Source organism: Cydia strobilella, chromosome 6, assembly GCF_947568885.1.
Source record: "Cydia strobilella chromosome 6, ilCydStro3.1, whole genome shotgun sequence".
NCBI lineage: Eukaryota > Metazoa > Arthropoda > Insecta > Lepidoptera > Tortricidae > Cydia > Cydia strobilella.
In genome coordinates this window covers 11,744,759-11,756,761 of record NC_086046.1, presented here as the reverse complement: position 1 = coordinate 11,756,761, position 12,003 = coordinate 11,744,759, and the positions used below count along the sequence as shown (strand labels likewise).

General features: G+C 38.8%; 1 protein-coding gene across 1 annotated transcript; it reads left to right on the top strand.

The window, feature by feature from the left end:
• The first annotated feature begins 2,510 nt into the window (after window positions 1-2,510).
• LOC134742471 (allantoinase-like) lies at window positions 2,511-10,983 on the top strand. The gene is made up of 11 exons (XM_063675663.1): window positions 2,511-2,636; window positions 2,709-2,902; window positions 4,241-4,392; window positions 6,241-6,355; window positions 6,835-6,981; window positions 7,394-7,442; window positions 7,574-7,667; window positions 8,652-8,865; window positions 9,234-9,363; window positions 10,270-10,475; window positions 10,825-10,983. The coding sequence occupies exons 1-11, from the start codon at window positions 2,597-2,599 to the stop codon at window positions 10,957-10,959; spliced, it is 1,476 nt and encodes a 491-aa protein (XP_063531733.1). The 5' UTR covers window positions 2,511-2,596; the 3' UTR covers window positions 10,960-10,983.
• The last annotated feature ends 1,020 nt before the right edge of the window (window positions 10,984-12,003 follow it).

Below are 12,003 nucleotides of genomic sequence, written 5' to 3'. Positions count from 1 at the left end.
AACGACGCTATATTAACGGTTCTATAGGTCACAGTTGTAAAAAAGGGTTTACAAAAGTTAGTTATCTCATAGAGAGGTATTGTAGCTATTTTGACGTTATAATACAGCCTAAGCAGTTTGCCTTAAGCAAATTTTACAACCTTTAGATGTTAATAAGCAGTAAGCACCTGCATTATGCGCTTAAGGTTCTTGACAGACGATAACTAACTCTTTTATAACCCTTTTAATCGTAACAAGGTAGCCAATAACTGCTTAAGTTATTTACTGGTGCTAACTAGTGATTTTTAATACCGTATGCCGCAAGTGTTAATTGACACGCTTGTATGATTTAGGGTGGAGTAGCGGAGTTATCTGTGTCCGTTGTAGAACCTCAAGTCTCAAATAGTACCCGTATGTTACCTTAGGTTCAGTAACACAGTTAAAGGTCACTTCTATATCTCTAATTGATTGCAACAAAAAGTAATATAATAACAGAAAATAAAACCTGAAAAATGTTTCGTTCCAATTTACCGATCGTCCTTTATGAGCAGGGGTCTCGTACGACCAGTACGGATCCCTAAAATCAGTGCGCTTACTATCACTAACAGCTGCCATTAACTATCTTTAAACTTTTAAGTCGGTAAACAAATCTCTTATACCATTGTTGTAAATATGTAAGTGGCAATAAAGAGTTGGTGTAGACTTCAATATATCTTCAGATGTTAAAAGAGTCCAACGTAAAGGCTAAAAGCTATAGCGCCATTCTTTGATGTCTAAGTGCAGAATATAAATTCAAAATTAGGACGAAACCATTACCTAAAATTCATATTTTAATCACTCTAGTTCTTACACTATTAGTACTGTACTAAAATCACGGAAAAACCTAAATTGTTTTTTTTTTTTTTCATAAAATAAATACGACGGAACACATATTATAGAATAATTGACTTAGGTAAATACGCATCGGATAACAGGCAATTCAATTATTTGTTAATAATGTATATAGTAATTCACAGTGTAATTATTTTCGCAACCATATATCCACGCATGTACAAGTTATATAAATAGTCTCAAATTCACTTATGCGCATCCGCCATTAGATATTTCATTCTATGTTGTTGTCTACATTTAAGATCCAACAGGCATGACGAATAACACAGAAAAAGAAACAGATGTAACCTAAGATTTAAAAGCAAAGGCAAATAATGTGTAATTATTTCCTCGAGTGTCACAGATGTCGATAAGAAACCCTGATGTACCGCCCAAAGCCGAAAGTATCGTTTTTCTAGAGCTACCTTACAACTCAGACAGTTTCTAGTCACTTATATGCAACCCATTTAGCTCCTAAAGAATTAATTACCACTATTGTAGCTACACTATACCGCTCAGAATATGTATCTTTTTCTATCCGCTAACCCTACTGTAGCACTGTTATAAATCTTTAGGTGATAAAAATTGTGCCCAATCCGGGGATAAAACGAGGTTATAGCCGGTTATAACTCCTATTTTTAGAGCACTAAGAACACCTAAAGAGTAAATAGGCGCTTATATAAATCTCTTCTATCCCTTAAAATTAGCTCTTAATGTTACTTGGGTTGTATCGCGGTGGAAAGACCGTCAGCCGGTCGCATAAATATGTAAAAAAAACGTGTTGTACCTCATTTTGATAGCGGTATCAAAATTATGAATATTTGCATGTAACGTTCCATCACGTTCGTTCGTTTGTATGTACTTTGCGGACATAAAACGGTAAGGTGTGTATTTTATACATGTTCATGCTACCAGCTGACGGTCTGTCCACCGCGATACAACCGACTGACGGTTTATTTAATTTATAATAGCTTCTAAACTATGACCTGACAAAGTATCAACCGGGAGGCGATGACTAAAAAAAAATATTTTTAGGGTTCCGTACCCAAAGGGTAAAAACGGGACCCTATTACTAATACTCCGCTGTCCGTCTGTCCGTCTGTCCGTCTGTCAGTCACCAGGCTGTATCTCATGAACCGTGATAGCTAGACAGTTGAAATTTTTACAGATGATGTATTTCTGTTGCCGCTATAACAACAAATACTAAAAAGTACGGAACACTCGGTGCACGAGTCCGACTCGCACTTGGCCGGTTTTTTACATGTTCACGTGACCAGTTCACAGACTTTCCTCCGCCATACCGCCGGCTGACTATTCTTTTAATTCATAATAGCATCTAAACTATCCTGTGACGAAGTATCACCGATGACTGACGAAATTTTCGCCTGGTTCTCGGTCTAGAACGTTTGCGCGGAGGCTGAGCGGACGTGGACTCATCTCTAGGTTCAAAATGAGTGCGCGTGCAAGTCAGTGGAATGTTTAAATTGTTTTAAAATAATAAACGAGTACGATACCGTAACCGTGACTGTGTTTCTTAAATCCAATTTGTTTACTCCGAAATCAAGCAGTTACTATCCGGTATCTGGCCGGATGTTATAATAAGGGCTGGATAGGCCGGATACCGGATAGTAACCGAATATTCGGTGCATCTCTAAATATAATTGTCTTGCTGTTTGGCAGATCTTATCAGTTTAGAACAAGTCGTTGCATCGTTGCAACGTCTTAAGACGAACAATAAATAGTAATTATGAAGTTTCTTTATTGCATAACGCAAATTGCATTGTTAGGTAAGTCTTTAGTTTAAACAAGGTTTTTCTTAAATTTTGAGATTGTATAAAATAAGTCATGTTGCACTGCAGGTACAATATTATGTCGGGAAATAAATTACGTTCCTCGGAAGCAAAACAAGCAGTTGTTCCTGAGCCGGCGGGTGGTGACCGAGGCAGCAGAGTTGGATGGTGGGGTGTTGGTCAATGAGGCGGGAATCATAGAGGGCGTACTCACGAGGACGTCCGTAAATTCGCTCCTATCGAATTTTACTATCAGTTTTGAGGTAATTAGTTACTTGAATTTGCTTACATAGAACTAGAACCTAAATATTACATTAAAATGAGATTTCACTTCTCATGCTCGTAAAGTTCGACTTTAAGTCGTGTGTAGAAGTTGCTAATTATGTTCTAGAGCATAAAGTAAAATCATCTATTACGACCCTTAGACTTAGCAATAAAGTCCGAAATCTGCCATACAAACTGCCAGCCCGACCGGCGGCGTGCCCCGCGCGCCCCCTAGTGTAAGATGTACGCATAAAAAAACCGTTGGCACACGCATACTAGAGGTCAAAACAAAATTTTTGACCCGCAGTTCCTAAAAAAATTCCCTTAAATAGGAGGGGAGTGTTGGAATGCTGTATTGTTTTTTTGTAGGGTTTTTTTCTAAACCTATCATGTGTGGTATCATATGAAAGGGCTTTTTCAGACTATTCGAAAAATATACCACATCATTACATTTCAGCCATTTTTTTTATAAAACAAAAAAAAAATTCAAAACATACCTACCAAGTTTGGGCTCCTCCAGATACGATATGGCTGATTTTATTTTGTAACGATACGTGATATCCTCATATCTAACCCCAAGAAAGCAATTTTGAAAATAAATACAATTAGTATTTTTTTAAATTTTTCAATATTACAAAGTGACACAGTTCTACTTCAATATTTACCTATTTTACGACTGGAACTGTACTGCAGATACGTAAAATGTATGCGTGTGCCAAATGGCAAAACTGTACATCGATTTGCGATTTTTCTTTGAAATTGAGCTTTACGGCTTATACCCGACCGGCCCGAGTACAATTTTCTTTAGTCTTGAAATAGTGTGTGTTTAGTGGTAAAATAACCTAAATTAATGGATATTTTATATTTCCCACCTTACTTTGAACTTTATTTCAAAGTGATAGTGTTCAATTTTGCATAATTCCTGACACCCCTATGCCTTATAAAGGGTTATATTACATCAAAAATGCAATGTCATTATGTCAGTTAGAGTTCGAACACTTCACTCAAACATACAAAGGGGGTATCAGTTAAGTTTTTTATCTATACGTTTTTAAGTAGGTACTTGATTATATAGTGATTACCTTATCAACTCTTTTAGGTGTTTTACTGCAAATTATCCTAAGAGATTTATTACTTTTATCAAGACAGTTATAAAACCAAATTTTATTAAGAGGTACTTTGCTCTCCAATGGGTAATTTTGGCTGCAACAGTTTTCATATGTGTTATTTCCTTTCATAGGCAACATAAACATCAATATATGGTACATAGACATGGAAATTTTTATTTGATACGATTAATGATTGACGTTTGACATTATCTACTCGTTTTTACAAAGGTAATAGATGGAGGAGATCTGGCGCTGATGGCGGGGGTGGTGGATTCACATGTCCACGTCAACGAACCGGGCCGGACCTCCTGGGAGGGCTACGTGACCGCCACGCAGGCCGCGGCGGCCGGCGGGGTCACCACCATCGTTGACATGCCATTGTGAGACTCCTTCTTACTTACTTTTTAGGGTTCCGTGCCCAAAGGGTAAAAACGGGACCCTATTACTAAAACTGTCCGTCTGTCTGTCTGTCACCAGGCTGTATGTCATAAACCGTGATAGTCAGTTGAAATTTTCACAGATGATGTATTTCTGTTGCCGCTATAACAACAAATACTAATAATTTTTAAGAAAAAAAAAACCGACTTTAATGGGGGATGCCGCTGAAAGTTCACTTATTGTTGATGGTGCACTCTTAGATTCCAGACAATGAAATGAAAAAGACAGCATCTTTTGCCTAATAATGTAGAAAAGGAGGTAAAACCACCCACTTTTCTAGTAGCATTTCGTTTCGTAAGGGTCGCAGTTCTAACCTAACCTACTTTTCTGATAGCATTTCGTTTCTGTAAGGGTCACAGCTCTAACCTAACCTACTTTTCTGATAGCAGTTCTGTTCTGTGAGAATCGCAGTTCAAAACCCAACCACCCACCTAACCCACTTTTCTCATCAGAGTCCGGGTCCGTGTCCGGCTGTCCGGGTACAAGTTTGGGTCAGAGTTCGGTCCGGGTCCGGGTCCGAATTGGGGTCCATGTTCAGACCCGGTTCCGGGTCCGAGTCCGGGTCCAAGTTTAGGTCTGGGTCCATAAGGAAGAGAACAAATCGCCAAACGTGAACTATGTGTCATTGAAGAGTTCCATTCTGATCATTATCAGCAGTTTCCATTTCATCAAATGTCACTTTTTTAAATGTAAATGCTGGATTTGTTGATAAAAAACAAAAATCACTATATGTATGCCTTTCACATTTGAGGAGTTCCCTCGGTTCCTCGTGGGTCTCATCATCAGAACTCGAGCTTGACAAAAATATGTCTTAAAAACTAAAGTTGCTTAACAAACATAAAGAAGAGGACAAATCACCAAACGTAAACTATGCGTCATTAAAGAGTTCCATTCTGATCATCATCAGCAGTTCCACTTCATCAAATGTCACTTTTTAAAATGGAAGTGCTGGGTTTGTTTATAAAAATACAAAAATCACTATATGTATGCCTTTCACATTTGAGGAGTAAAGTCTAGCTTTCGATTTACAAGAGCTAACAAATCACCGTACACTGTCTTGTACAACCGTACAATTTTTGTCGTTTTTAAACCTCTTAATACCTTGATACTGGCGAAATAGTCCCACTGGGCTGAAGCCATAATTTTAAAAGAAGAAGAACAACTGTAATTGTCATACGTGTGAAACAGTATTTTAAAACAGGTTGTGATATCTAATCCAATTGGGCCCAATAGGTACATTCCACGACTTTTCTTTCCGAACAGACTCTATATGTCACAGACGCACGCAGCACGCACGCACGCACGCATGACGCACGCATACACACAGTCACATACACAGTTATAGTTTTAATCACGAATTAATAACTACTCCGTGGTTTTAATGTATTTCTTTTTTACAACATTAAGGTCAAGGAAACAAACAAAACAAAACTTGTTTTTGCTCTATCTCGTTTTTTTTATATACTAGAGCTATAATTATAAACTAATTACAGACCTAGATACCTATATCTCATGTCATTGTATGTGCAAAGTTTCATTATAATCCAACACGTAGTTTTAAAATGAGAACGACACTCCGTTTGTATGGGAAGGTGAAATTCGGCCGAACTTGCCGGGTACCTACCTCATTTAGCTTTAGGAAGAGCGGTGTCTCTTGGGTGTCTCCCAAGCCAACACAAGAAACTTTGTTTACTGGGCGGCTGGGGTATTAAGATAACATAATTGTACGTTTTTAGAGTAAGTAATAAAGAATTTTGTATTTTTTGATTAAGTATTTTAATTTATTACAGAAACTCCATACCGCCAACCACAACACTGCATAATTTGAGAATCAAAAGAGATATGGCAAAGGAGGAGGTTTACGTGGATGTTGGATTTTGGGGTGGAGTTGTTCCTGGGAATGAAGTAAATAACTTTATTTATTTATTGTATTGCATCAAAAATCGTATAAAAAACGGACTCTTTTTGTAACATTCCCTACCTGCCAACCCTCTGACTATACTAGACTAGAGAGATAAATAAATTACGACTACCTACTTCTTATGTTTCTTACTTTAATCATGTTTCTGGCACTGGAAACAATTAGTTCCCCAACTATGTAATTTCTGTACACTAACGTTAGTTGTATTGGATTCCTTACATCTCATTAAAGTGTCAAAAGGGCCTCTACGTGTTGGCTTTGGCTCCGCGCATGCCTCCCAAATGTCCAAAACAGCATTGTTCCGTGATGGGTAAAGACATACATATAATTACTCCTTTATAGGAGTAAAAGAGGCTGAACGAGTCTCTCAGGTGTCGTGTTTGAATGACTTGAATCTGATACCATGCATGGTCATTAAATTTAATTATATCAATTGTCGTTATTTTTTCGCATAATCTTACAGATGGAGTTGCTTGACATGATAGAGGCTGGCGTGGTGGGATTCAAATGTTATCTGATAGATAGTGGCGTCTCTGAGTTTCCCAATATTACTCCTGATGAATTGGATAGCGTGTTCAGTGTCCTTAATGGTACCGGTACTGTTTTAGCGGTAAGCACTGAATTAAGCACATACATTAAACTTACTTTGTCTTCTTGTCTTAATAATAATGAGTAGAGTAGACAAATACTACTAAAATGATGACATTCTTATTTCTGACAGCGCATAGTTGAGATTATTACCTGTAGCAATTCAGTCATACAGAAACTAACCAAAACCACTCACGTGCCTAGCATATCTCCTGGATGTCATAAGTATATATACTAAGACTACTAGTTACTACTACCGCAGCTTTGACCAGTATTGTTTGGGGGCTTATTCAGTGTCAAATAGGAAACGAAGAGGTCGCAAAATGTAATATCAATCACTCATTAGATTTAACCCTGTGTTAACGGTTAACTCCGAGTTAGTGGCTAACCCTGGATGAAGCAAGTGGCCCTTATTAATTTTGATTTGTTTTCAGTTTCATGCCGAAGTACAGCTGAATGGAACAACAGATTGCAGTGAATGCGGTAAATGTCTAATACTATAAATATTGTAAAATTCCACCATGCGATCATAACCTGGTTCCCATGGACGCCGTATGCTGCATATATACAGCGAGAACTTCTATTATATTGTAATATTTTGCTCCGAATTCCAGACCCTGAGTTGTACAGCACTTACCTCGCGTCTCGTCCCGATGAAATGGAAATCGATGCTGTCAAATTGATTGCCAGTTTCATACCTAAGACTGAGTAGGTACCTACGTATAGTCTCACTATTGAGAGAGCGGCACGCATACGACAATAATGGCGTGTTTACACGTAGCACTCATGATTTTTAGGGTTTCGTACCCAAAGGGTAAAAACGGGACCCTATTACTTACTAAGACTCCGCTGTCCGTCTGTCTGTCTGTCTGTCACCAGGCTGTATCTTATGAACTTTCTGTTGCCGGTATAACAACAAATATTAAAAAGTACGGAACCCTCGGTGGACGAGTCCGACTCGCACTTGTCCTGTTTTTTACCTGTGTGGTTACTCTGTAGCGACCTCTATTTAATGCTATGTTCATTTGCTGTTTTCATCAGTATCGTACCTTGTAGATCCTATATATACTGTGTCCTATGTAATGTACGTAAGTATTTTTCACGACACTTTCTTTTCCCAAAATGAACCTACTAAATCTTTCTATTGCGCATGAGTCGCACGACACAAATGCTGCGACGTGCGTTCTACTACTAAGAATTAGAAAAATACAATGCCACGGGCTACGGCGTAGCACTCGTAGACTCGCAGCACACTACGTACTAAAAAAATAATAAAATATACGTACTACCTTCGTAGTATTTGATTTTTTTATACTTACGTACTTATTTGATGACTGATTATCACGACTTCGCGCTTGTACATCAAACACATCATGTAGGTATAGCTATGAAACAAGCGAGACCGACGCACTTGAAACATGTGTAAATACCTACAGGCGAAATCCTTTATCATCTTTATAAGTACCTAATTGCTCCTTATATGTATATTCGCTCTTAATAAGTGACTACTGATAACCCCAGAATTCCGACAGCCTCTTAATAACTGTGAAGCGTCCTCACATAATAAGCAGAATGGGTAAAACATATTCCAGCAGATAGCGGCGTAATAGACTAGACCTGGTAACATTTAGTGCACATAACATTAATTGCTTAGTTTTCATACTTGCATCCCAATCAACTAACTCTTGACAGTGTCCATGTCCATGTGGTGCACGTGTCGGCGGAGGGCGTAGTCCCGATCCTAGAAGAGGCGAGGGCGGCGCGCGTGCTGGCCGGTCACCGCGGCTGGCGCGCCGGCGTCACGTCCGAGACTTGCAACCACTACCTCACGCTTAACGCGGAAAACGTGCCTCCAGGACGAACCGAGTTCAAGTGCGCGCCGCCTATTAGAAATCATACTAACAAGGTACTACTTCCTACGCTTTGCCGAGGGATTGCGGATAGAAGTCTACTGTCTACTATAAAATGTGAACAGGCTTATTTGATATCCCTCACGACATTCATGTGTCTTTGCGTCAAGTGAACCAGAAATCGTGCTTGACCGTTCAAGTTGCGAGAACTGTAACAAATGTAGTGCATAATCCTTTACCATCCTATTTTCACGGAAACGTAGGTACGAACGTGTCATGCGTCACGCTATTTCATTCAGTCTCACTCATTTCAAAAAATACTGACGTTGACTGAAATAGCATGAGAAATGAGAACGTTTCCGTAAAAATACTATGGTAAAGAATTATGCACTACATCTGTACTTAACTGTGTTAAAATTTTTAGGAAAAATTGTGGGAGTATATAAAAGAGGAAAGATTAGATTTAATTGCTTCTGACCACTCTCCGAGTGTGGCTGAACTAAAAGGATCAGACTTTATGACGGCCTGGGGTGGAGTAGCCTCTTTACAATTTGGTAAGTTTATAATATAATTATATTACGGTTGTAGTGATATACTCGTACATACCGCATTCATTTTAACATCATATGTCCATAAAGTAAATATAATAATTGGCACCGAAGTCACGCACCGAACGTCACCTCTGAGAAATGCCCATAAACAAGTCTGCAAAAAATCAGAACTACCGGATTTGACGCAAACGAACCCCATTACAAAAGGCGACAAAGTTACTGGATTACTTCTGATTACTTCCCATACAAACGGAGTTTCGTTCTAATTTTAAAACTACGTGTTGGTTTGTAATGAAACTGCACATCCAATGACATGAGGTATATATATCTTGTCCTGTAATTCGTTTATATATCTCCAGTTAATAAAACAAACGAAATAGAGCAAAAACAAGTTTTGTATGGAAAACTTAAATTCGGTGTATTTTTTTAACTATGGTATCTGAAGCTACATAAACTAAAACTAATTAACTATTATTGAATTTGCGTGGGCGCGCCGCATCCCTGGTGCGCCGGGTGCGGGACAATCCCAACACCATCTTGAGTTGAGAAGTGGTTGAGAATGATAGCGGAAAAACCACTGTCCCATTTTGGTCCACTGTGAGCTGTGAGGGACTAAATACATTCCCTAACAAGTGTGATATAGTGGTAGCTAAAATTTGAATAGTTTTTGGCTACCACTGTACGTATTATACCTATTTATCAACTTTTAATGTGTTTATGTGTTGTATACATGTTGTATGCCTATTGTTTTGTATATCTATATGTGTAAATCACATGAAATAGATTTTTTTTTTCAACTTTATAGTAGTTTATATTTTATTTTTAATGTCTACTAAGTCGCCTTATCAAGTTAAATTAGCCTCTAAACAATATTCGGAACATCTTTTAATAAAAATTATTCCCTTGCAGATTTGCCCTTATTCTGGACGGAGGCTTCTGCGCGAGGCTTTGGTCTGTCAACGGCCTCACACTACCTGTCCGCGGGCCCCGCTCGCCTCGCCGGCCTCCAGGAGCGCAAGGGGGCGCTCAAGCCCGGCCTCGATGCCGACCTCATCTTCTTCGACCCGAACGCTGCATTTATCGTCACGCCTGAGATCATCCTTTACAAGAATAAAGTAGGTATTTAATTTCACGCAAGGCTTAACTTTGTCGATACCTATGGCATTGAAACTTATTGTGCGTCGAGTCGAACAAATGCACATCAATGTCTGTAATTACAAAATAAATTAAAACTTAAGGACTGGCTTTAAGTTTCTTGTTGAAATTAAATTATTTTAGTCATCGTGAAATAAATTTGTTAATTAAAAACAATCTCATTTTTTTCTCGCAAGTTAATGCAATGTCATATTCGGTTCGTTATTTTTTACACCGTTTAGGTACAAGTCTTTACAAATTGTATTCATAATCAACTTATTTCCATGATTTTGACCCATAGCTCCCAGGTTTCGTATGTTTTTTTTACAGATCAGCCCATACATGAACAGAGTGTTACGAGGAAAAGTGATACAAACGTATGTAAGGGGTCAACTTGTGTACGCTGACAGTGACAACCAACTCGTAGGAGAACCAAAAGGAAAATTGCTGCTGAATGATTTGTAAAACCGTAACACAATAAAATATATAAATAAACAATATAAATATCTCTGTTTACAAAAATTTTATTTTTTCAACACGACAATTGACTACATTTCATATTTTGTGAATTCGAAGGCTGTTTCGAGAAAAGGGTGTTACAATTCAATTATTTATTTCAGGCAAATGCCCATATAATTTGTTAGTAATACAATTAAATTAATCTTAATATGCTAATGTTAGTAAACACACATTAAATTACAAATAAAAATATATATCACATTTAACTATTTACATAATGAAGACTGCCACATTCCAAACACTACTGCTGTACATGCAACAGCATCCAGTGGTGTTGGAACGGGCAGTCTAGCCTCTCGGCCAGCACATGCAACAGACTGTTGGAGCTACCGCGCAACCTCCGCATCAGTGAGGCAGTACGCTTACGCATTATGGCCTGGAATCCATCAGTTCGAGCCTCCGCAAACATACCTGATGCACTGCAGAAGCGCGGCAGACCCAACAGCCCATTAAACCCATTATTATATTGTACTCTCAGGGTGTTGAGAGTACTCTGCGTATATCTTACCCACAGGCTGCACGTGTAGAAGCTCTGGCAGTAGGCCTTAAACAATGTTATTTTGACTTCTTTTGTACACCGTGCAAACCTGCGGGCAAGCATATTACAACGCACAGCCATGGAGCGTCTCTCCCTTTCCACGTCTGTGCCATCTGAGAGGCCCGCAGTCACCCAATGGCCCAAGTATTTGAACTCTGACACTTGTTTGAGTTCACTGCCGTACAAGTAGACGGGGGGTACTGTCCCAACAGTACCACCACGCGGCTTAAAAACAAGGAGCTCGCTCTTGGTTATATTATACCTGAGCCCATGTGCAACTGCGTGCAGCTTTCTAAGTGCACTAATCGATGGACTCAGCAACACCATGTCATCAGCATAACTGATGTTATTGAAGCATACGCCATCAATTGAACAACCGACCTTGGCATTGCTGAGCTCACCGATTAATCCGTTCACATATAGGTTGAACAGCTTTGGCGAGGTTAACCCCC